The 27,115-nt window shown below is 37.7% G+C and overlaps 1 protein-coding gene across 1 annotated transcript in view; it reads left to right on the forward strand.

The window, feature by feature from the left end:
* Positions 1 to 26,370, forward strand: part of BCKDHB (branched chain keto acid dehydrogenase E1 subunit beta) — a 225,551-nt gene extending 199,181 nt beyond the window's left edge. The window contains exons 9-10 of the mRNA XM_006143347.3: positions 24,526 to 24,674; positions 26,096 to 26,370. Coding sequence (XP_006143409.1) covers positions 24,526 to 24,666 — 141 coding nt within the window. The 3' untranslated portion in view covers positions 24,667 to 24,674; positions 26,096 to 26,370. The remainder of the gene's footprint in view (positions 1 to 24,525; positions 24,675 to 26,095) is intronic.
* The last annotated feature ends 745 nt before the right edge of the window (positions 26,371 to 27,115 follow it).

A 27,115-nucleotide genomic window follows, 5' to 3' on the forward strand; every position in this document is an offset into this window, starting at 1 on the left:
GGTTTATGTGTGTGGCGTTCCCCCGGGGGGGGGGGGTGTGTGTGGTGGTGATTTCTCACTTTTCCTCTCACTGTCTCTCTCTCTCTCTCTCTCCTCTCTGGCAAGCACATACACCCTATGGCAAAAACCCCAGTCTATGAAATATAAAATTAGCAACAATCCAATTAAAAAATACCAACAGATAGTATACCCAGGACAGATTCTCTTCTGACCCAAACAAGCTTGTATAATGAAAGTGGTGATAAAGAGTATGAATTAGATAATATAGTTTATATCATCAGACAAACAACATAGATTATCTGACAGTTCAGCTCACAGGCAGCCAGCTGTGTCCCTCTTGTTAGAAGCCTCCCAGAGCGCTGGACTCAGAGGCAGAGTGCTCTGGCCCGCCAGTGAGGTCTGCTGTAGGTGAAGAAGGGCAGCAGTAGATGCAGCAATAGATTAGGCCACACATTCTGTAAATGGCTGAGTAGGAAGGACGAAACAATAGACTTCACACCTCCTAACTCATAGCTTGTGACCTGCTGTTCTGTGGAGTGACTTCTAGAAAACCCTGTTGCTATAGTCATATCCCTCATCTGGAGAGATTATGCGAACAGGCTGTGCAGTGTTCATGGCAAATTTCTTTTTAAAGAATGATTTATTTGTTAGTATTATTTTAAAATGTGCTATAAGGCATGAGCCCTCACCAGAAAGAGTTACAGAAAAAGAGAGGAGGAAAGAGAGAGAGAAGCCCTTAGGTCTGGGACTCTAACTGTAGTTGGCCAAATGGGAGTCCAGTGCCTTAACCACCACGGCACCTACTGGCCCCTGTCTTGGCAATTTAACCCACATCCATACCTACAAGCTACCATTCATGCTGTTGGATGAGGTTGGATACCTTATGTGTGAGCCTGATAAGGGCTCTGTGTTCTGTAGTTAGTGATCATTTAAGCCTATATGTATATATTTTTCATTAACACACCCATGACTTACTTTCTGTGAATCCACAGAAAACCCAAGTTTGCCTCAACTTGCTTATATTTTAAAAAAGGTATGACACTTAAATGAAGAGCCATCCATTATTCTGACATAGTGTCATCTTTAATGTAAGCTAGCTAATATGAAACAGGAAACTAATGTATAATATTCTTGGGAGTTATGAAATATTCAGTAATAATAAAAACATATAATTTTCCCCTCATTTTCTGTTACTCTCTACACCCAAATACGTTTTGTAAAATATAAACATCTGCAAGTTTCAGTAGGAAAAAATTCCATCTTAAAATCAACTAAGTTTTCTTATTTCGTAAGTAGATGGTAGTATTTTGATTAATATCAGTCATCAAATCAGCTTAGCAGACATGTACATGGAATCTACTACAAGTGCTGAACAGAAGATAAGCAATGCTGACTGAAATACTGTACCTGCCTTCAAGGAACATTAATTTAAGAGAAGAAGTGCTCCTATTTGGATCTCCGCCATATAAAACATTATTCTTATATATACATTATTTAGAAACTTATGCAGAATATGACCATCATTTCTTCTTTATTTTTTTTAAAGTTACTGTTCTCAAGTCCATGTAAGCCAGCCTGTGATGTGTTTTCTAGACAAAAATGGAATCACTGAACATTGGAATCCATTTAGCCATATTTTGTAGAGGAGACTTTGGCTTAATGGCTCATGGTGTATAAATGAAAAGCAGAGTTTTGAGGAAATATATTCACAAAGGGAGGAATTTAAAGTTACCAAAGTAGCATGTGTCAAGAATAGTATAAAATTCTAATTCCTCCATCATCTCCAATAAACATTTATGGAGAATCTGCAGACCAACTGGCCCTCAATTTTGCATCTTATGTTAAACTTGCTAAACCTTCTGTTTTCACTGACCTGTGGAAACCCCAAATATTTTCTGTTTATTTGCCTAATGATTTTTTTTTAAAAGAACAAAATCTAGACTGTCTGTGGTTTTATTATTTTAAATTTTAAAAGTAATCCTGATGAGTCAATGACAGTTTATGAAAATGGAGCATAACAGTCAAGAATGCAGGTTCCGGAATTAGAGGGCACTGGTTGCATTTACCCTTCGACCGTATGCATACTGAGTAACTTGGATTCGTCACTTGCCTCTCTGAACCCGTGACCTTATTTCTACAGTGGGGATAATGAAAGCTCCCTCCTCTTACAGGACTCACGAGGGTTATTGAGATAATGAATGTCACAAGCTTAATACCAGCACATCATATACACTTAGTAGGTGTTAACTATTTGTAATGTTATTACAGTATTTCAGTTACAGAAACCCACTTAATTTGTTGCCTGCCAACGATGCCTTTTGAAGTATTATATTGCTTGTGAACACATAATACACACCTTTATTTTTTAGAATTATCACTTTTGTTTCTGCAACTATAGAGGACAGTAATAACTTTTGTTAGCTTAGGCTTATTTGAATTGTTCAAATCACCTCTCAACAAACAGGAATTTTAAGACCCATTAGCAGACTTTTTATAATTAGAGTTAATAAGGGGGCTCATTAAACTGTTCTATAGTAGAAAAGAATTTGTATCTTGGCAAATTTTACATAAAATGATTTCTCCCAACGCTTTCCCCTTCAGTACTATTTCTCTAACAATTTTTTTTATCCAGTATTTCTTTTTTTCTTAAAACTCTCACACTAGCCATCATAACTCACATTTATATTCCTAGAGCTTTTTCTTGTACACTGATTTTGCTGCTTCTCTTCTGTTTTTCCAACTCTGTTGAATCATTAGTCAGAAAAGAAATATTATTCCTCCTATATGGTGACTTTTCCTGCACCATTTCAAACAGCTTAAGTTGAAAATAGCTGAGAAAAATGTATTACTTTCCATGATTCAGAGGTCACTTTCATTTTTAATTGCCAGAGGGTGTGTGTACTCACCAGAGAGAGAGAGAGAGAGAGAGAGAAAAAGAGTGAGTAGTTGAAATAACCCTCAGTGGCGCATGGTCCTCCCCAGTCCCTTCTCTGTTTCTTCATCCTGTTGGGATTTAAAGCATGTACAAGCACATGCTCTGCATGTTTTTCAAGCTTTTGGGGGCCAGGGTTCAAACCGTGGTCGGCCATGTGTGTTCTAGCTCCCTTAACCACTAGGCTAAAGGACTAGTTCCCCGTTTAAAATTTTCATTTTGGTGTTCCAGGAGAAAGCCTAATTATTATTATTATTATTATTAAACATAGGCAAAATAAATTTCAGTTACAATTTCACAGATATAAGTTTCAAAGCATAAAGTTTTATGTACCAAAAATGCAAAGTAATATAACAGTAACTTACAGATACAAATTAATGATAAACTACAAATTCACAAAAGATTGTAAATATTTTGCACACTAGCCAAAGTTCAATTTTTTTTAAAGATTTTTTTGCCATAGTGTGTGTGTGCTCACAGGAGAGAAAGAGAGACAGGAAGCAGAGAGTGATAAGTCACTCCCTGGGGGGTAAACCATGCTGCAATCCCTTCTCCTCTATTCTTTCAGGATCTTGGGCACACATGCACACGTGCCTGGTGTTTTTTTAAGCTGCTGTCTCCGGGACTTGAACCTTTGTGGACTACATGGTAGTCCAGGATATAACCATTATGCCACCCGCTGGTCCCCAGAGTTTCTATTTTACAGCTCCTCATCGGTGCTTTGGTTCTCAGCCCTGACCTTATGCTATCGTCTCCCAGGCCTTTTAAAATTCTGGTGCCCTGACTGTACCCCAGAATAATTATTGATAAATCAGCCACTCAGGTCACTCAGGTAACAGCTTTTAAAGTTCTCCAGGTAATTTTAGTGTGCGGCCAAATGTGAGATCTATTCTAGGAGGTTTTTGTAGGGCACAATTAGAGATTAGAATTGTAGGAATGAGTTAGAGGGGAGGAACCTGAGACAGGAGATGTAGAGCACCATGTTATAAGCTTCGATGGTGAACAGAAGAGTGTGGCCTGTAATTTAGGGAGCATAGCAGGAATCAGAGCACACTCGCTTCAGTGAGTGCATACCGACAGCTGTGTGTTAGCGCAGAGTGCGTCTGGGCCCCTGCCTTCGGGAAGGGCATCAACTAGGAGTCGGAAGAGAAGGCTGCAGTTCGCAAAAGCGCCTAGGCATTTTCCACACATCCTTCTCTTCCCCACTCCCTCCCTTCTCTTTTCTCTCCCATCCTCCTTCCCTAACTTACCACCTTCCTCTCCATGAACACTGGTCACCTCCTCCTTTTCTTCCTTAAATCAGATGTGAGGGGTGCATACTGGTTGCTTGATTTCAGAGCTGACTTCTCTCATGGCAGCCATGTGGCTCCCACAATTTTAAGCAAGAGTTGTAGAATCACCCCTATTAGTCTATAAAGGTTGTATTTCCTTAAGTCGTGACTGAGGCCAGCAGAATGAAATGTGCTGATTTGCTAAGTCAGTCAAGGCCTACCCTTGAATTGGGGGGGAAGTCTCAGCTTCCCTCAAAATACATGGGAAGGCTCTTTCGTCTTAGTTGCAGACATGCCATCCAGACTGAGGAAGACCTAGAAACTTTGAGGCCTCATGAGCCATGGCCACAGCTGCACCAGCAAGCACGGGAGCATCCGGAGACTGGAGTAATGCTGTTGGCATGCATCACCACAGGATCAGCGTCAGCAGATGTCACCAGGTGGTTTGGGAAAGTTGGTATGAGGCATTACCACTTAAAGAGGGACCAGAGCTTCTTCCTAACTGTCAGCCCTGATTGTGGGTGAGCAGACTCAGGTCAGTGCTGCCCAAACAAGACCGGGGTAGTGCCCATCACTGATGCAGTACAATCGGGCTGCTACCCAGGTGCTGGGGAAGGGAAAGCTCTGGAAGCAGCCTATCATCAAAGCCATTCTTCAGCAGAAGAGTTGAGGAGAGGATTAAGGGTGTGGGGGTCGGCCTATATTCTGGTGACTTGAAGCCACACAGAAAGAGTTTCACTAAATGCTAACAAGTGCTTTTTAAAGAAGAAAAAACAAAATAAAACAAAACATAGGAAGATGGGAATTGATGCTGGGTAGACAGCCAGTACTACCCACTATAGAGAAGTCACAGTGGTTCAGTATAGGCGGTTCTTTTATGTATGCAAATTAGTAATTTTTTAAAATGGAGACAATTTTTAATAATATGCACAAAGCACTGTGTAGAAAATATTATGTAGATGGGGTCGGTAGATGGTGTGGTGGTTAAGAAGCTAGACTCCCACGTGGCCAACCATGGTTTGAGTCTCAGATCTAGTGACTTGAGAATCACACTGGGCACGTCTGCATGTGCTCAAAATCCTGAGAGGAGAATGGAGAAGGGATTGCAGCTTGGTCATCCCTCCTGGAGGGTGGGGGGGTCATATTTCACTTTCCCTCTCTCTTTCTGTCTGTCTGTTTCTCTCTCTCTCTGGTGAGCACATATGTCCTAAGGTAAAAGCCTAAGAAAAAAAGAGAATAAAAAATACTATGCTTCTACTTCTCTGAGCATCAAATATTTTAAAGAAAAAAAATCACCTTTCTGTGGTATTTTAGAATATACATTAAATATCAAGTTTCTATTTGAGTATATCAAATGTGATACTTCACTTACATGCCATAGCATATTGTAACATGCCTTATGATCCTTTCTGTGGAAACTCATTTCTTCACAGCATTGCTATTGTGACGGAATCTAGCACTAGCACTCTGTCATTGTATTTCTGGAGATTGTCAGGCCGATACGTTACTGTTTTTTCTCTGATTACTTTTTCATAGGAAAATGTGGTTCCTAGGAGTGTCATTTTCAGAGCCTGCAAATTCTTTGTCTAGACAAATGAAACAAATGCCAGTAGGAGTTTAAAAGAACTTCAAAGTCTGCAAAATGCAGTTATCAGTTGAAACAAAAGAGGGTAGTCAGAAAATGAAACTTAGAATCCTCAGTTTTAGGACTGTTTTGTGAACAATGAAACTGTCATGTTAGATTTGATTCATTTAATGGTACTGATTATATTCTAAAGAAATTGTTTGGTATTCTGAAATAAATTCTCAAAAGGAGAGTGAGCAGAAAAACACCTACCAGTTTCTGGAAGTGTAAACTATCAGAATTTTGCCATTTTGTTCCGTTGAGCAAAACCCCATTAACCCCAGTCTAATCCTGAGGGAAACACCAGACAAATCACAACCGAGGGACATGCTATAATATACACAACCAGAACTCCCCCAAACTGTCAAGGTTATAAAAAGCTTCCTTACGTATATTTCTCTTCCTTATGGAAGGTATCAGAAAACATATTCTTTTTATTTTTCTACCCGAACCTATTTTTTTAAAAAATGTAAAGAATTGAAATCATTAGAGGCACTCTAGAAGTTGTAAAATTAGAAGAGTTCTGTGTAACTTTCACTGGTCTTCCCCAGTGGCAAACTATAATTGTAGTACAATGTCAAAACTGGGAATGGATATTAATATACTATTGGTACCATAGAACTCATTTGGTTTTCACCCTTTATTTAACCTCTGTTTGTATGTGTTGTGTGTATGATTCTTTGCAATTTTATCCCAAGTGTAGATTTGAATAGCCACTACTATCATCAAGATTCATAACTGTCTCACCACAAGGAACTCTCTCACAATAGACTTGTATATTTGCACTTTCCCAGTCCCCTCAGAGGCACTCATCTTCCTCCATCACTATAGTTTGGTCATTTCAGGAATATTTACACCAGTGAACTCACACTGGGGGTTACATGTGAGACTGCTTTTTCTCTAAGTGTAATGCCCTAAACTCCTTGCAGGTTGTCATGCATATCAATAATCCATTCTTTTCAAATACTGATTAGTTTTTTGTGATATGGATGTATTGTAGTTTTGTAGTCATTTCCTATTGAAAGACTTTTGGATATTTTCAGTTTTTACTTTTATGGAAAAGCTGTTTTGATATTTGAGTACGTTTTTGTGTGGATGTAAGTTTTCATTTCTTTGGGGTAAATGCTCAGGAGTGTGATTGCTGGGCGATACGATGGTAAGTATGTTTCATTTTAACAAGAAATTGCCAGAGGCCACATCATTTCACATTTCTACCATCAGTGAATTAGAGGTCCAAGTTCTTCATATTCTCACTAGTGTTTGGTGTTGTCATTATCTTTATTTTTCTGTTTGAACAAGTATGTAATGATCTTTCATTGTGGTTTTAACATGTATTTCCTAATAGTTAATGGCGTTGAACATCTTTTTAATTTGCCAGAGGACACTTATGCAAGAGAAAGACAGGGAGAGAAGCAAACCCCACCCGCCCCGGGGATGGTCATATCACAATCCCTTTTCCATTTCTCCTTTCAAGATTTTTTGGGCACACCTGCACACGTGTCGAGCAGGTTTTTCAAGCAACCAGGTCTGCAACTGAACCATGCAGTTGATAATGTGGATCCAGCTACATTAACCACCACACCACTGGTTGGCTTGATGTTAAACATCTTTTCATATACTTGTCATCTGTATCTTCTCTTTGGTGAAATGTCTGTTTCTGTCTTTTGCCATTTTCTAATCTGATTGTTTCTTTTTCTTTTTTTCCCTTTGAGTTTAAGAGCTGTTTACATATTCTATAAAATCTTTGTCAGATACATGGTTTGTAAATATTTACTTCTAGTCTTTTCTGTGACTGTTTTTACTAAATCTGTAACATCTTATAATTTTCTCTAGGTTCTGATCTTTTTGGGAGATGGCACCTACTTTTAATTTTTTTTATTCACTTATATGCTTCCTGAAAGAGAGAGACATAGAGCCCCAACGGGATGTCCAGGCTGTGACCCACCCCGAGTCTCAGCCATCCTGGATCATGGGCATGTGTGTCCAGCATGTTCAGGGAGGTCTTGGGATGTGAATCCAGGGCCTTTTCCTTGTGGGTCCAGTTGTGTTACCACTTTGCCACCGCACAGTCCTGTCCTGGCATTTTAACCCCTGAAAACTGCCTTTTGCATTTCACCATGGAAGATTCTGGCAATCTTTCTAGGTTTTTATTACAAAAGATAGAAGTGTTTTCCTCACTCTCTCTGTACCACCCATTCAAGGAAATTTGACACTTCTTTTTGGGAATGTCTTTCCTCATTCATTTTGGTTTTGGTGGTAAGATTATTTCCACCAGTACGACCAGCTTTCATGTATTTTGTGACCCAATTGTTATGAAGTTAGCTCCCTTCAGTATTTATTCCGAATAATAACTTTTACAAAAGCATTTTGTGACTTCTTAAGATCTTTGGGGATTTGTTTTATCTGTTGTTTTTCTTTCTCCTTCTTTTTATTTTGTTTTGGCTTTGTGGCCATCCATATTTTATTTTCATTTTTTTGTCATTCAGGTATTAAAATCGTCATTTGACAGTCTTCTAAACTTTGTAAATTTAGGGCAAAAGTTCTTTTAGTTCAAACATTTTTTGTTCAGAAGCTGCTTTTGTCCAGCCAGCTAGGCTGGCTGAAGACTCTCAAGCCCTTGCCATTCTCCTAGCCTGAGAGGTGTGAAGAGAGTGAAAACTGGACTCTTTCAGGTAAACCTTAATCTGCAGAGTGCCTGCTCTGCCAGTCATCGTCTGCCTCCCTGACTTCTATTACAGGGATTCTGGAAGGGCATGGACTCTTTCAGGTACTGGACTTTGATTTCCTTTATTGTCATGCTGCTCCGTGTACACTTCACTGTGGGCGATTGAGTGGACAAAGGAGAGCCATACTGCCTTGTCACTTGGTTGAGAAGACTCAGGACAAGGACTCAAGTCTTCTACTTCCTAATACACTATTAGCCCTAAACCCAAAGAAGTTGAGGTGTTTTTTTCATTGTCATTCTTTACTTTTCTACAAAGGAAGCATTTTTTTCCACAACATTAAAAATAGCACTGATTGGAATTTACTTAAACTTTTTAAGAAAACAATGTATACCTAGGGACTAAATAATAGAATTTTCAAAAAAGGAATTTTATAAATCAAAATGAATAAATGCTAAGGAAAAAAACAAACGTACTCTTCTGAACTTTGTATAATTTGGTATGTAGACAACTTTCTAGATATATTTTGCCTTCAATTTTAGACCATCTCACAATCATCCCCAAGTTGCTAGGTGGTAAACTTATTATGACACTAGCTCAGAATTTGCTATAATGTAATTAGCCTTGGTGACCAAAAACATAGAAAGGATGTCAGTGAGGGAGAGATGTTTTCTTCTCTTGCCCCTGGTAAAGCATGCCAAAAATCATTTTTATCTGCAGTAGACCTTACTACTTGCCAAAGGAGCAATAGACAACATTTATAAAAATATGATCTTTGTGCATGTTGCTAGGTTACTCAATTTTGAGTCTTTTTCTGTACAATACATAATCATAAAATGAAACACTGAGAGAGATAAGAAATAGGGAGAGGAAACCAGCAGTGTGAGTAAATGGGAAATTGATATTATCATTAAGGTATTGTATATGGTAATAAATACATTAGATTACTAGAAGAGAAAAGATATTTGAATACTAGCCAAGAGAGAATTCCAGTTAACCACAAACTATAGCAAAGTACTTTCAATTCTAAAATCCTCTGTTTTTATTTTCGTAACTTTCTCAGAAGTAGGAATTTTAGTGTTGATCCTTGAAGGGCTTCTTGCTGAATGAATGAATTTCCCCCAATTAATTAAAACATATGATCTGCTTATGTCCATTGTATACCTTGGCCCTCTCATCACTGTATTGTCTCAGATTATCAGCAACGTTTTTATTCATTTCTAATGCTGTTTCTGGATTTGCAGATTTGCTATAAATGAACCCTGATAGTTTACGTGGAAAACCTCATAGAGCTTGTAGCTACTCTCGTATGTATTCTGTAAAATATAGCTGTGTAAAATATCAAAACCAGCTGTCACCATCTTTGTGCCAGGGCTGGTCTGTTGGCCATCTGGTCGTCCCCTTCTCCCCCTTGCCTGTTGCCCTCCTTTGTAGTGCAGTCTCCTTCCCGGGCTGTAGTGCCATCTCTGGGTCTCACCATACTCTGTCTGCCTCCATGCCTTTGCAGTTGCCCTATGACTGGAAGGAATGCCCCTTCCAGATTCTTGGCAGAGCTGGTTCCTCCTCAAAGGATACCTCCTTAGAAAGCATTTTCCTAAGCACACTATGCAACTCAGAGCTCCTGATACTCACAGGTCCCTACTGGCTTCTTTCCTAGTACTCCACAATCCCATTTCCCCCAGTAGAACGTAACACTTTTGGAGGGAAAGAACATAGCAGGCATGCAAATATTTAATTAACAAGTGATGGGGGTGGGGAGAGCAAATGCATTTAAAAAAATCAATACCAAGGTCCTGGAGGCTTCCTGTAAAAGGGCATTTGAGCTGAATGTGAAAGGTAGACATTGTGTAAGTACTAGGATATAGAGAGAGTCTGAGAAGAAAAGAGCTTGAATAAAGGTGGTCTTATATAAAAAAGCTTTGGAATGAAGGTAGGTATCAACATATCTGTGTTGCGGTGGTAGAGGAAGATAGGGTTCAATAAAGAATAAACTTCGGGGAGCCAGGTAAACCCTTTACCTAGGTGAGGAATCTCACAATGTCTACGGTGTGGTTTCTGGTGGATGAGTAAGAGGGGTTCAGGAATTGCTAAGGAGTTAAAGAGTACAAATCTCTATACCCATTTCCTGTCTTGCTGATTTTTTTTGCCTCTTCAGGATTAAGCTCATGGATGCCTCAGAGTACAAATTGTTTGTTTGGCCTCTATGCTTGTTCATGCATCCCGTAAATATTTACTGATGTCTTCTCTGTGTCAGGCATTGCACCTCTAATGCCATGGACTGTGTATATCAGTGTAGATAGTATTTTGCAGTGTTGGTTTGGCACACCTCAAATGAGACAACACTTAGACATTTAGCTGTTGATACTTAAGCCAAGTGAAGACAATGTTGGCAAACAACTCCCCAAGGAGGAAGGAGATGTATTTCATTTGGAAAGTGTCAATTTATTTGTTACCCTGCACAGTAATAATTGGATATATAGAAGTAAGTAATGATAGAAAAGTATATGTAGCCATTGAAGCATGTGCCTCTTTTACGAAACTCCAAGAGTTACGTGGAAGCCTGTGTTGTTTTTTTTCGTTGTCTATTTGACTTCTGATAGGTCATCTGCTCTCTAAAGACCCATTTTTCTTCTGTCAGGACCTATACACATAACCCACTCCAGCTGTAACATCTTGAAATTACTTATGTTACTAATTTTACCTTGTTTTGAAACCGGAATACAATGACTGGTTTTCACTATTTTTGCATTTATTCATATAGCTGAATTCTAGGGAAATAATTCTGTCCACAGAGAGTGTTTGTTTTGCACAGAAAAAGGTGTAATTTGGTCTGGAAACTAGGTTGTATTGTTATCACTACAGAAAAGGAAACTTTTTTTTCAGAATATTAATGTTTGTAGCTCATGCTTATTGATAGGGAAAGGTAGTTGCCATAGTGATCTAATAGCCTCTGGAGGGAATGTGATCATGGCCTCAAGCATCCGGCAACCCACCCAGTTTGGAGAGCCCCTCTGAAAAGGATTTTCTTCCATGGAAATGATTAGCTATTGAAATATACAGTTTATGCAACTGAGACTTGCCATAGGTACATTTTGCACTCTCGCCTATTGTAATGCAAAGAAAAACATTTATAATAAAGATCATATGCATGATATCCTTCAGAAATGAGGTTAAATACAATGTATTGCATATTAATTATTCCATAAATACATTCTCCAGCACACACATAATTTTCTCTCTTATTTACATGAGCTATGGAGCATGAAAACAAACCAATTGAACAAGAGGCTGATGAAATGTATTTGTCAATAGTAGGAGTTTTCAGAGTTTGAGTATATATTCTTAGGTAGAGGGACATTTCGTGGAATATAGAAATCTGCTCAGACTTGAACGGGGTGAAACCAATGACTTCATCCTCATATATATATACTACTCACATAAACTGAAATTGGTAGTTCTGAATCTGAAATTGCTCACAACCCAGACTGATGTGTGAACACTGTGTTTACAGCGCCAGGACCGCACATTTGCTCTGCAGCTGTGTTTAACGGTTATCAGTTTGGCACGCAGCATGATTGTTTTGGAGGGAGAATAGATACGTCAGATCCCTTTTGGCGGTTAGGAAGTAATTGAAGTACCTACTGCTGAAGTGAATCATATGAAATTAATTAGATTTGCTAACTAATTAGCATTTGAGGAAACCTAAGAAAATCCTTATGGGTTGGTGATTTGTTATGTCAAATGTTAAGCATGCTCATTTGGGACACTGGGAATTAAAAATGATGGAATTCTAATGTATTGTAAACTAGATATATTATATACATACATAATTTTTAAATCAAGTTTTTAAAAGTGATACTTTCCCAGGGATGACTGAAATGCTCGTCTCAGACAACTGAGGCTGCTTTGCTTCCATGAGTGGGGATTGAGCCATCCGCCTATGTTTGTGTCCACCTAATAGCTCTTCTGTGTGTGCAACTTGCTTTCCACCCCTAATGAGAGCCCACAGCTCTTTAATAAACGCCCCAGTGCCAGCCTCCGGGACTGTGCCAATAACCACTAATTGAAGCCAGTGAGTGTAGGCTGAGACAGTGAGACCCCTCGCTGCACTTACATTTACATTCTCATTTAAGATTAATTTCATTGCAATGGTTTGCTTGTTGTCTGTGTTTTAATTGCAAAAGGGTAATTGAATTTTGTTCTCAAAATACATTTCTTTAAATCCTCCAGAATTTTTTTTCTATAATATTAGGGCTTTCCAAAGTGAGTTAACCGTGGAGAATAGCTTTAAAATATTTACTGTGAGGAGAGGATTAAATTCCATTTTCCAGTTTAAGTTAAGGCTTGGATAAAACGTGTAAGCTATGTTTACCTAAAGTATTTCTAATGCATCAAAAAGCTATCACATTTTTCTAAAATTAGTTATGTACAGTCACCTAGATTATGTGATAGATAAGGACATAAATCAAAGGAGACAGGTTTCATTTCCTCATGAAGTACTTCAATCGTTTTTTTACTCTTAGAGTAGAAAAAAACTTCAAATTCACAGCCTCCCATAGGTGGAACATTCCATTTTTCCTGAGATTCATGTCGAGTTGAGTTCAATTTCGAACTCAGACGACAACTCACGACCCGCTCACAGGCTAGCTGCTGAGAATTAACAAACAAGTCCCACTCCTGCTTCCCTTCCTCTCATTTCTGCACCATCCAGCAAATATCTAAAAAATGAAAAACAAACAAACACAAATTTGAACTTAACCTACTGTAACTCTAATTAAAGAACTGTGTGCATTTTCCAACCCCTGACGCCCTCCTTTCACTGAAAAGAGGCACTAAGTCAAACTTTTTGTAAAAAATATTTTTTTCATAAATTTACAAAAAGTTTGACTTCACTTACCATAAACAAGCAGATTATTCCTCCAGTTTCCCTTTGACAAGTACAATGGCGGCACAAATAGAATTTGCCCTGTAAGCAAGCAAGACTCTTAGAACACTTCAAGTCTTCTGCAGTGCACCTGTGATGAACTGGAAGTGCTGATTCGAATACCAACGAACGCTGAGCTCTCGTGTGATAGTGGCTGCCTCACCTTACCCCTCCCAGACTCAGTTCCTCGATTGTCACTTCAAATGGAGTTATTGAGAAAAAAGTGAGATTCTATAAGCAGTTAAGCTTGTTTATTATTAAATAATATCTCCATGTTTGCTATTTAGTCTGGGTTACTATCTGGAGTTTTGGTCTCTGCATGCACGTACAGATTCCTATTTTGGAACCAGTATGGATATGAACAAACACATTTCCTTTTCTCTAGGCCTCCAAGTTTTTCCGAGTATCACAGTAATTACACACAGGACTGTTTGGGTGTGTCCATGGGTGCTTCTCTGCATCATTTTTGGTCTGTGTAAATATGTCAATGTGAACTGTGATCTTTGTGGGGAAATTAGTGCTATGTGTCTTAGCGTCTGATTCCTACTCAAGGGACCTGTTTGAATTTATGTAGTGTGGCCCCAAGAAGATAGGTAAAAAATTTTAAGTTGTTGTCAGTCTAAGTCAAATATGTGAATATTATCCTTTTCTATGAACTATTTAAATTTAGCTCACCTAAATTTATTAATAAACAGTCCCTTTGGGCATTTCTAATTTTGTGTTTTTATGTGTAACTATCCCAGTCATTCACCATCCCTTCACTGGAGGATCTGTGGCTTTATGCTTTATCAGGAATTTTCTGCACTGATTATGCAGGAGAGAGACTTTGAGAGAATGTGTGCAGATTGGGCTCGTCTTATCAGAATACCTGTTTCCCAGTTACGGTAGTAAAAAAGGATGCTTGTGTATTCCTCCCCATTCCAAAATAACTCTTAATACTTGAAATTCTAACATGAAAATGTATCTATACAAATTTATAGACATGCAATCTGAAGTGTCTTTATAAGAAATATTAATTACATTAGAATGTAGAAACAAGGCTCTATAAATATAATAAAGAGGAAAATACATTTTGGATTCTGCATTTTATTTTAGATGGATATACACAATAATTACAATTGCTAAATTTGTTTTAATGAGTAGGTTAAACTCATTAGCTAAAGTCATCTGCATCTAAGTAATGATAGCATTTAAGCCTTCTCTGAAGTAGGTCAGATGTTCCTGCCAGAAACTTGTTTGCTTTGTTAGTTTGTTCAATGATTAAACCTGAGGAGTACAAAGATATATTTACTAATGTGGTTCAATGAACAACTTTGGCCCATACTTCCCTAGTAATTGCTGATAGCATAGATCATTTATTTCTGCTGTGTTTTATTAGTAAAATAGGAGTGATTTAGTGACCAGAATTAAACTCCTGAAAAACGACTTGGTCTAATTTATTCATTAAGCAAAACCAAGCTTTAAAGGCTGTGTTGCTATGGCACCTAAGATTAACTTAATAAAAAAATACATTTAATTTCAGTAAAAACATCGACACATCCCTTTTGTCATTATCTAGATAAGATAAAGTAGGTTTTTTTCTTTCTTTCTTTTTGGCTTTTTTATGTTTAGCTGTTGCTTTGACATTCTTTCACATGTAAACTAGTAGGTACGATTTTAACATGTTTAAAGAGAAAGAAGAGAGCAATTTTAAAATCCTCATATTATATCAGAGGAGCATAATTTGGAAAATGGCATGCATTAGAGCAATTTTTAAAATGCAGCTCCTCAAACTTTTTAGAAAGACGGTGCAGATAAAGAGAAATCACTCTATTTTAGTGGTTTCGGTTTGTAATTAGCCTTAAAGCTTAAAAAAATAAAAAGGTTACAAAATTTGGAGAGAGACAGGTCCTAAAAGAAATCTTCTTAGTGTAGCTTCAAACCCTCAGATTTTAAAAAATATGTTTTTCTCTGTCATAAGACAAAAAATCATCGGGTCCCTTTAACTAGGATTGATTTCTAAGTACCATTTGGTGGTGTTAGACTGCTACACAAAGAATTTTGTGGAAAAACAAGCAGAAAAATTGAATGCTTTGAAGGATCATCAAAAGTCGCTTTTCAGGAGTATTTTAAATTTCCTGATGTCAAGCAAACCAGAAATCCTACCTTATAGAGAATGATTTGTTCTTGCGATGACCGAGGGCTGTTTATCATTATGCATCCGCAATCCGCATTCTAGGGAAATTCCACTTTCAAACGTTGTTGCTGTGGATGCTTTCTTCTATAGGAAGAATTTGAACTATAAAAATTTGAGAAGCTTTGGCGTCTGTGGAAATTTGAGAGCATTGCCTTTTCCCCCCTTTATTGAATATAAAGTGTTTTAACAAAAGCAATATAGCTTGGAACATTTTTAATGTTAAAACTTGCACATAGTGTAGCTCAAAATTTAAACTTTAGTCTTCAAATTTTTAAAGCTTCAAAACATCTTTCCAGGCTGACTGCAGCAAATAAACAGGGCATGCTGCAGAAAGATGTAATGAAATCAATTTTTAGCCATTGTGTCTCATAGTAGTCTTTAGGTAAAAGTGGTCAAGAGACTTCGGGTCTTAGTTCAAGACTGTCCAGGGGCAAGTTTAAAAGCAAAGAACCAAAGCTTTACAAGTTTTACCTACAAAACCAAAGTGGTTTCCATGAAGTGCTAGTTTTCATATGTGTGATGGCCAATTTAATTTTTATACAAGTTGAAAAGTTACTATTTTAAAAATGTAAGTATATAGCTTAGACCATATTAAAATAAGCACAATGTGTTTTTAAAAAATCTATTTTAGTTAAGATTATAAATTATAGAAAAGAGTTGTCTCTTCCCTGCTTTCACTTATTTCTGCTTTTAAAATAGTGAAACTTACAAAACTCTAGTTTTGAGAAAACAGTAGCAATCTGTATAACTGTTTTAATAATCTCTATTAATGCATAAATTATTAATGTAGGTTAAATTTTGATTTTAAAAATGTATTCCAGTTCACTTTCTTCAGGTAATATGTCAAAGAGCATAGTTTTATACTAACGTATGTTTGTATTCTGACACAACTATTGAATTTGGACCATGAATCATTTCTATGCGTATTTTAGTACAATCCTCCAACATTGTTTTAAGCAGCTAGACTGTATCCAGGGAAGCCCGTTTAGAACAGAAATAACATTTCTAGCTTCAGGATATAAGCTTCCATTTAAAAAATGAATTCTAAATTTAAATAAAAATACTAATTTAGAATTCAGTTTTATTCTTTAGCTGAGAGAAATCTTAGGGGAAAATGGTACCAAATTGCTAGTAGTTTGCATTAAAAGGGAAGAAATGGAATTTTTAAGAAGTCAGCAGATGTTGAAGACATTTCAATGAAGTTAAGTAATCCAGATCTCGGATTTTAATTTAGTCAAGATTATGAATTTACATACAAGTTTTGCTGAAACAGTTGGGCTTGACAGCAAGGTTCTAGGTGTTTTACAAATCCGATGAAAGTATAGTATTCATATACTCTCCTACTGAGTTATATCGGTTAAACTGTTTTGAAAATAGGAGACTGCCTATCAACAAGTATTTATTATACACATTTCAAGTGCATGAAATTAGAAAAACAAAAACCACGGAGCTGTAACACTTCGGGGAGCATCCTGTTTGTGAGGGTAGGTTAGGGATCATATTCTCAAGAATTAATTGATTGATCTATGTGCTCTGTGAAAAACTGTACTCATTTTCAGCACTATTAAAAAACACATACTTGTAAAGAATTAGCTTAAATAAAAACAACGTTTTGCATTAGTAAAGCCGTACTTATTTAATTCAGTCATAAAGTGTATTTGGAGTTACTGGCATACTGCCTTCACAGGTTTCAGTGACTCATTTTCTGAGAAAGTGTGATTCAAGACACTAGAATCATTTTTTCTCATCTGCTAAAATTCATGTTTTGACTGGTGGGGAAGTTTTCATGACAGATTTAAAATACATTTAAAACAAATACTCTGTGATAATATTTGGAAAGTTGGTGATGTCTAACTTATTACATAACTAGGACTAATCTGAGCCTCTAAGTTCGTGGACTTTAAAGCTATCCCACATATATCATTTTGGAATATTAGTTTAGCTTTTCTCAGATTTTTAGAATTTAATTCTAGCACTACTAATTATGACCTTTAGACAACTAATTGCATTTAGAAACAAAATCTGCTGTTGTATTAATGATTAACAATGACTAAATAGCATTAGGATTTCAGTTTAAAACTAAATGTGTTAATATATTCTCTTAGGAAAGAAATAATTCTTTGATTTCCATGTCTTGCGCAATGCCCATCACACTTATAGTTTAATTTACTCCCTCCCCAGAATGTATCCTCATTGTTTAAATGTGTTCTGGTGGCATAATAGCAATTATGATAAAACCTGGATCTTTCTGCTTGCCAAGTAATTTCAAAGTCAGTTTTCTGAGTTTGTGCTTTGAAATTAAGTTGTGGAGTTATGTTTTCATTGTTTCAAGAGGGAACATAGAATCCTGATTTATCAGATAGTCATACAGCATGTGACTATTTTGACTTGTGATATAGTATTACAGTGTCTTGCTTTTCTGCATTTCCATGAAATGGTTAGAAAAATTCATTAATAGTTTTGTGGAAAGAAAAGAAATTTTGTCTATGTTTAGTGTAAGAAAGTAGAAACATATATAAAGGACCTAATTTTTTAAAATCTCATTTCGATATAGTATGGTCTTCTTGACTCGGTTTCTCAGTGTTTGCCTATTGAGCTCCTTTACTCCTAACTTTTCGAAAGCTGACTGATAGGCCATTTCTTTATATTCTCACTGCTTGGAAAATATGTTCTTTTCCAGGAGAATTTTGTAACCGTTTCCAGTGTTCTTGACTTCCCTATCTAGCACATTTAACCTACCATCCCAGCTTCGGGAACAGTTACTGTCCAGGCTCCCTACTGTCCACCAGGGGGCAGCACCCGACCCTGCCTTCTTGTGGGCTGAGCGCAGACTGGCTCCCTTATTGTATGTGGTAGTAGTCCACACCCTTCTTCCTCAGAAGGCTCTTATATAGTTTTAGTATTTTCTTCATACTTTTTTAAGGCAAAATAGTTGTTCAGTAAATGGTAGTTGTTTAGGCACTGTGCTCTCAGCAGTGCTCCTTCTCAGGTACATCTATTCTAACTGCTCTGTTGTCTAATTCTTGTCTGCAACGATGAGTTGGTCTTGTCATTTCAAAGACCTTCTATTTATTATCGATAAGGACTTCCTTTCACTTGGAAAATCTTGAAAAGAAAAAGCTAGTAATCATCGAGCACTGTGTTGTGTTAGTCAGGATTACCAGATTTTTTGTGTACGCTACTGCACAATCTTAACAGGCAAATAGGCAAGATAACTATTAATAGAGTTACAAAACAATACACTAGTGTGGAATGCTTAAAATACTTCTAGTTTTCTGTTGAGTAAACAGAGGCTCAAGAGGTTAAATCACAATGATTCCCTTCGGATAGAATTCCAAATTCCATGCTGTATCAATTATATTGTGCTGCCTTGCCATAAAAACAACAAAAAGATTTGTTGAGGGTGACTGAAAGCACAGTGTGGAATGCCTGAGACAGGGATTTCAGTGATGTAAGTCCTGTGACACTGTGTCAGGGGGCTCAGTGCTTGGTGTACTTCAAACCTTAATGGAGAAATGGGGTTAGGTCTTGGGAGAGCCCATGAAAACCCTACTATATATACTCTTACATATACATAACATATGTTACATTCATAAAAACACAGGAATAAGCATAGTCTACTTAATTTTTTAAAACCTTTCTTTTTTGTTTCTATTTTATACATTTTTATTATTCATACATTCAATCACTGTATATCATTGCAGCTTATCACATGAATTTTCCTAACATGAATATACTATGTATTATTTCAGTTAAGGACATTATCACACATGTTATCATCAACAGATGCTTTTCCATTTTTGTGTCTCTTAAAAACCTTTCAGTAATAATTTATGCTAAACCATAATAGATCCTATCCTAGTAATTTGTAATGACCCTCTCTTACTTGCTATGAAACTTAAGTGATCTCCTTCCTCCTCAATTTCAACAAGATACTGTCTTCCAAAAACAAAGCAAAATGAAAAGATAAATTTATTTTGTTATAGAAAATAGGCAAACAAAGATAATTTATTTTGCCTGTGTCTATGATTTTAATGGTTTGGAATTGTTTCATATTGCTTGCTTCCTTTTCTGGCTATGAGACGCATAGCAACCCAGATGGCTAATATATAAACAATGTAAGTTATGCTTATTTAAATCATTTAGTCCAGTTTAGGAGGTTCCCGGGACACATAACCATCTGCTGTTGACTGCGTGTACCTCGCTGCTTACGTTTGTGCTTCCAGCTCTTTACATAGCGTGGCCTCCACCTTCCTTAAACGTGGAAGTGGCTTCTCTGACCAGATTTAACTCCTGCCTCTCAAGGCCCTGTTCATCAAACCTTAATAATCCCAGCTGCCTTCCATCTTATCGTTCTTTTTTATTTCCAATTTGTTTTTCCCTCTTATTAGTGCAATTCTCCATCACAGGGCCTCAGAATTTACAGGAGAGGGACTAAGAACATCAGCTTTGTAGCAGGCTTGAATCTTACTGGTCTGTGTGTGTGTAGCTCTTGGTCTCTGGTGCTTCTCCATCTTGATATCCTCACCTACGAAGGGGAATATAATGCCTGTCTTATAGATCTGTTAAAGAGATGAGATAATGTAAAATATAACTCATTTAGTGCCATGCTTGGAACAGCCTCAATGCTGGTCACTATTCTTACTATTAATGTATTGTACAATGAGAATTCTCATAGGTGTGAAAAGACCTATTTGGAAGTAAAAATCAAATACCATATTCTAGAATTTCACACAGGTCTTTTGGAAGAAATATCTACTTTTCTTTGAGCACATGATTGTTTATGTCAAAGCATATGCCACAACAAAATGACCTATTATGACATGATTGCTAGGGGTTCACTTTTAGTCCTCTCTGGATTCTGGGTAAAATGTTAGGCTCCAGATAGCTAGAGAAAAGTGTCTCTTGGGGCCCGGGTGGGTTCTCTTCTGTTGCTCCTGGTTCCATGTTATACTGTGATCTGCTCTGGACCCTCTCAGCCACATCTGTCTTTGTTCCATGTGGATGGAGCCAGTCCACACACACTGCTCTCCAGAAAGGCCAAAAACGGACTCTCCCTGCTGATAGTAATTATTCTAGACACTAAACGTACCCTCCCAGCCACCCCATTGATCATTCCTAATTTTACGTGCCTTACTATTTCAGAGTAAAAAAATCATCAAACATGGTTTGTGAAATATGAGTGTATTTATGTAACCAATGGAACAGAAGAATTAATCTAGATTGTCTAAAAAATTCAGGGCACGTGGTTGCTATAGTTACAGTGTCATGTGATTATACTAGAGAAAGATACTTTAATCTACAAATCTGCCAATATGGTAAGTGTTTCTTTTTCTGTGTGTGTCTGTACAGTTTTCATATGAAAAAAACCGAGGCTAAGAGTGCCCTGTTTTCAAGGTTGCTCAAAGAAACACTCACATATAAATCATCTGTATGTGAACCAATTCAGTGGGAAGTCAGTCTGTACAACTACTTGATTGAGTCAATTATCTTCTTAGAATTGCTTTAAAAGAAATTTTAACTAAAGTCCATGGAAGAAGTAATTTATGCCTCTTTAGGTATCACTTAAAAATGAAGATTCAGGGTTCCCAGCAGATGGTGTGGTGGTGAAGGTACTGGACTTCCACATGGCCAAGTGTGGTTTGAGTCTTAGACCTGGTGGTTTGGGAATCAAGTCAGACGTGTGTGCATGTGTGCCCAAAATCCCAGGAGGAAAATCGAGGAGTAGGGATTGAGGCGTGGCCATCCTCACTGGAGGGTGATTTCTCACTTTCCCTCTCACCAGCTCTCTCTCTTTTTATAGCAAGTGCACACAGCCTATAGCAAAAACATTAATAAATAAGTAATAAATAAATAAAAACAGAGATACATGGGGCCAGCAGGTGGCATGGTAATTCAGGTGCAGAACACCCACTTGCCAATTTCATTTGGAGTCTCAGATCTGGCAGCTTGAAAAGTGTGCTGGTAAATGCACGTGCATGCCCAAATCCCAAGAGGAAAATGAGGAGAAGGGATGGTGGTGTGGTCATTTCCGTGGGCAGGGTGATTTCTTACTCCCAGCCCACCCTTCACATGTACTCACATGTCCCATGGCAGAAACCTACAAACAAACAAGCAGAGATGTGTTCTGAGAAATGCATTGTTGGGTGATTTTGCCATTTTGTGAATACCATAGATTGTAGTTCCATAGACTTAGAAGTTCTTGCCCAGTTTCCATGGCATCATCTTATAGGATAACTGTTGTACGTGGGTCTGTCATGGGCCTAAATGTCATGATCTGTTTCAGATGGTCAGCCTATATTCTCACAACATGGAATACCCCAGTCATAGTCTTCTGTTATGGTTCTCTGAATTATCTTTCGTGATTATTAACAATGTATTCTATGTACTTCTATAATAGCACTCTGTAATCATTTAATTCCATGTAATTTACAGTAACCACTTCCAAATTAAGGAAACCCTGCTGATTAAGTTACAAATTCATATAAAGCAGGAACTTTATTCACATAAAAAAAGCTTCACTTTTACCATTTTCCTCTTTTTAGTGTCATTTGATTACAAAATCTGTACTATCTCATAAAAATTCAAACAATGCGTATCAAGTACAGAGTGGAGTCTTTTCAAACCCCCTTGGCGTTCCTAGCCTCAAAGGGCAACCACGGTTTACAGTTCAAGTGCGAGCTCATCGCAGATGTTTCTCTTCGCCTGTGCGGACATATACATGCATTCCTGGGAAGATGATGCTCACATTCTTGAGGAGTTAGGAATGCAGCTCTCTGAAAAAACTGTAGTTTGATGATGTTAGTCAATATGCTAAAAGGAGTAATTTTAACACACTTTGACATCATTTTGTGGTAGACTGGTTTTCCAAGTTGCTAGTTTGAAAGAATAGGATTTTGAAACAGGTGTAAAACCAAAAGTATTTAGTGAAATATTTTGCCCTTGATTTTCTGAATTTTGCAGCATCTCCTGAGAGTTGTTTATGAACCACGTAGTATTCAGGGAGAATGGAACAACAGCCTGTGTCAGCCGAAAAAATAAAACCTAGTGTAATCCCACACCGACCATTTAAAGCTTTTAGAAGTTATTTGTTGCCGTCAGAAAACAGTTCCCCCAATCTAGCCTCTCTTTTCAACTTATTAGTAATGGACATCCTGATGTGACTCTTTAAATGGTGTGCATTAGAAGTTCTGAACTTGTTCATGGAGATTTCCTGTTGCTAGGAAATACTAACACTTGTTATACGAAGCTGTAAGTCACCGTGCATATTGGGGCCCAGGGAGGTCTGTGAATGTCCAGTTGGTTCTTTTGGGAGCTAATTTGTCCTATTGGCATGTCTTTTCTGCTTCATATACTTGTCACTGAAAGAAATATGCACAGCGGGTAGGAATTGAGCCTGAGGTATCAGGACTCCTTCATGTAAAAATTTCTGCTCAAATGAAAACTTAAACATACAGTTAGTGTGAGATGTAAGAAATGTGGGTTCTCTCTTTGTGAACCATGTGAACCAAAGCAATCGATGAATATATGAATAAAAACCAAGTTTTATTTCAGGTAATAGCAGTGAATGGCAAAATTAATATTTTCCTTAGAATAGTTTAATCATATATCTCTCTTTTAGAGTTTTTTAACTCTTTACAATTTTATTTTAAATTTTGTATTTGAATTTTTCATTTCAATACATTTTTTCCCCTCGAAGAAAATTTCTTACTGTGTCCTAATAGGGTTGAGATGTGACATGCTCAACCAGACCTCTAGGCTGGTGGTGCTCAAGGGATTCTCAAGGGAGGCAGACCACTGGGCAACTACAGTGGATTGTGCCAAGGTCATTGCTGGGGGAGCCCAGGTCAGCAGCCCCTCGCTCATATGTAGTGTATGTTAGGAGGTGCTGTCAAGGAAGGCTTCCTAGTGGAGGCAGCACATAATGTGATACATGAAAGATGTACACACATCAGTCAGGCAAAGAGCAGTGGATTTGGGTAAATGTGGCCAAGGGACCACCAACAGCTGCAAAAGCCTGACTATGAGATGAGGACACCGTCCAGTAATGATAGAAGTTCAGTCTCACTGAAATGTAGAAGAATTATTTTATAACATTTGAAAATTACAGGAAACAGAGGAGAAAACAGATACTGCTAATCTAAGTCACATAGCTGACAACTATGAATATTTTGTGTGTTTTTGTCATGCTTTACATTTATATTTATAGAATATCTGTGTTTAGTGTGATCCCTGTTTGGCTTAAAAAATAAGTTTGTGTATAGGCCCAATATACTGAATGTTTTCCTATATGGCACATGTACTTGCCAGACAGAAACAGATGGGGGAGGGGCGTGAGAAATCATCCCCCAGGCAAGACAGCCACACCACGATCCCCTTTCTTCCAGTCACCTTGTGATTTTGGGCACACACATGCTCACGTGCCTGGAGTGATTTTTGAACTACCAGTTCTAGTACTCAAATTGTGGAGTTGGCCACATGAAATCCAGCACCTTAACTTCCATGTCACCTGCTGGCTTCATACTTGAACACTTCTTTCTTTCTTTTTTTTTCCCTTAAGAGCAATTTTTTTTCTGTAGGGCATGTGCACTTGCCAGAGAGACAGAGAGTGAAAATGAAAAATCACCTCCCGGGGGGGAAGGCCATGTCTCAGTCCCTTCTCCTCTATTCTCCTCTTGGGATCTTGGACATGCACACACACGTGCCCAGCATGTTTTAAGGTGCCGGGTCCGGGGCTTGAACTGCGTTTGACTACATGGGTGTCCAGCGACAAAACTGTTACGTCATCTACTGATCCCCATACTTAATCATTTCTAATGTCCTGGGATGCAGTTCTATTTTAAGTGAGTGAATTATATTCAATGAAATGTTTCATTTCTGTGGATTAAAAAAATAAAACATTATTAAAGTTAGCGATTTCAATTCTTCTCTGCAGGAAGAATGTTTCTTGAACCTAGAGGCTCCTATATCAAGAGTATGTGGGTATGACACACCATTTCCTCACATTTTTGAACCCTTCTACATCCCAGACAAATGGAAGTGCTATGATGCCCTTCGAAAGATGATCAACTATTGACGGCGCAGGTGGGTACGCACGCACTTGGAGAAAGCGGGCTGAGCCTCTGACGGGGCGCGGCTCACCAGGCAGCAGCAGGCGTCAGTGCGCTGTTAGGCCAATGGCAGCTTGAGAAACATACTCCACTCTACAGTGGTATATTCACATGTAAGAGGGGCATGCTGGGCATATGTAATATGTCATTTCTAGAAAGCAGATGTGTGCAGGCGTTAACCCTGAGCTCACACGCACTGGTGGAGTGCTCTCTGCCCCGGTTTACATGGCAGTTCCACCTGATCCATTGTCATTCCACTTTCACCTTCACGTCTATTTTTTCAATGATTTAAACTGTTCACAAATAGGGGTAACTTCTGCTATTTAATAATGCTTCATCAAGCACCATTAATTTGGGCTCCAAATATTTATATAGAGCTATATTGAAGTCTGAAATTTGCCCTTATTTTATCTGCAAAACAGATTTGTTAAGCAGAAAATCTCCTTATTGTGTGTAAGGGAAATTTTTACTTGAAAAAAACAAAAACAAAACCCCAGTATCACTACTTTTCTAGAACCTTTTTAGGCAAGTGAGTGCTTTTCTTATAGTAGATAATAAATGATATTTACTCATTACGGTTTTGCAAGGCATGCTTACCAATCCCTTCAGTAGTGTCATTCTAACAAAAATGGCTTCTGTGAAAATTATTAAGTTTATTTTTCAAGTTTTTAATACACCAGTTGTTGTCCCTGACACACTGCTTTTAAAAGTTAGGTTGTCTAAAAAGTTCATAATAATAATACATTTTGAGAAATAGTAATTTTTAAAGGAAAAAATAATAAGCTCTGTATAATAACACATGATATAGTTTTAAACATAAGAAATGCTTCTAACTCTTGAATTCTGTATATCTGGAATAGTTTGCTCACCACAACCAGAGTGAGAGACGCCTTTATGTGTGTGTGGATAGTAAATAATGCCCCAGTCCGCCACAGTGTTCATGAAATCTACATTCTTTGCATTTCTCTTCTGAGAATATTGTTACAGGTGTAATTAAGCCATTGGCCATCATGTCTGGCATTCTCTGACGTAGGTGTATATTGTGTCTAATGTCTTCCTAATGTCCGTGAGAGCAGCTGGCCTCTCCCATTTTACACCCAGGGCGGGGTAGAGAACTTCCTCACTTTCATTGTACATGTTGTTTCCCTCCAAGAACCTTCCACACGGAGGGTCAAGGCCACATGCCTTACTGCCATTTTTAAAAATGACAGATGCTGGTTTTACATTCGGATTGTGCAAAATCTTCTTTTTTAAGCATAAGGAAAGCATTTAAACCTATACTGAGAATATAAAAAAAAGAATAATTTTCTATGTTAAAATTTAAATATGGCATTAAAGAAGCTAGTCGTGCACACAACTGAGATTGTCTATAATTGTTACTGCTTTCTTTTACAGACAAAAGAGGAAGATTATGACTAGATATGGAAATATTTTTCTGGATTTTTAAAATATTCCTCAGGCTTATCTCTTCTTGGCACTAGAACCATCATGGATATTGGCTAAGAAGTATTAATTAATTAATGTATTAACACACATGAATTGATGATTCCCATTAAGATTGTTTTAGAGTAACTTTTTAAAATGTTCCATGTGGTAGTCTTATAATTCTGTTTGATAATATCTGTAAATATTGGGTGTGGGGTACTATTCAATAAAGCAAAATCACATTATCTTTAGGTTGTGTTTGTCTTTTTTTCCATTAGTACAAATAATTTTTGTGGCAGAGTAGTAGACTGTCAATCTGTAATTAAATCTAAACTAAATGAAATATTTACCCTAGAAATGCTGATTTTTCAAATTTATTGTGTTTGGTTTGTTCTTCATGGCTAAGATGACGGTATGGTGACAAAACTTGTGTTTTTCCTTCTTGCCAAACAAGGTCATGGATGGAGGTACTCCCTTCTTCAGGGTGTGGTGGGGGTAGATTTATTCCTGTTCCTTCCATTCCTTAATTGTAGAGATGGACAGTATGAACCTGTTACGTAATTGCAAAGCTTTAGCTGGAGTTGTAGTTCTTTGTTATAATATTGCAGGGCACTTTTTTTTTTTTTTGGCCATGTTTTTTACATTATTATATAGGCAAAAGGAAAACAACATGAGTAACAAAAAAGGATTCCGATGGGAGGAAGTTTTCCTGTTGGAGACAGTGCCAGGGCCTCTTGCTACTTCTCCTTCTCACCTTCACCATCATTTTAGAGAGGCCCAAACGGCTTAAGAAATCTCCTGGCAGGGCCCCTCATCTCTGGTCCTGCCGTCTGAGAGGAGCTGTGAGACCTGTCTCCTCTCCCATGGTCTCAGAAAAATGTCCGCTCACAGTTCCAACAGAAAGGTTTCCACCTTCAAAAGCAGAGACCCAAGGTTGTCATGTTTACTTTTTGTTATAAACACTAAAGAGCGAGAAAGAGAAGAGGTAGT

This window comes from Tupaia chinensis, unplaced genomic scaffold (genome assembly GCF_000334495.1).
Source record: "Tupaia chinensis unplaced genomic scaffold, TupChi_1.0 Scaffold000097_1, whole genome shotgun sequence".
NCBI lineage: Eukaryota > Metazoa > Chordata > Mammalia > Scandentia > Tupaiidae > Tupaia > Tupaia belangeri.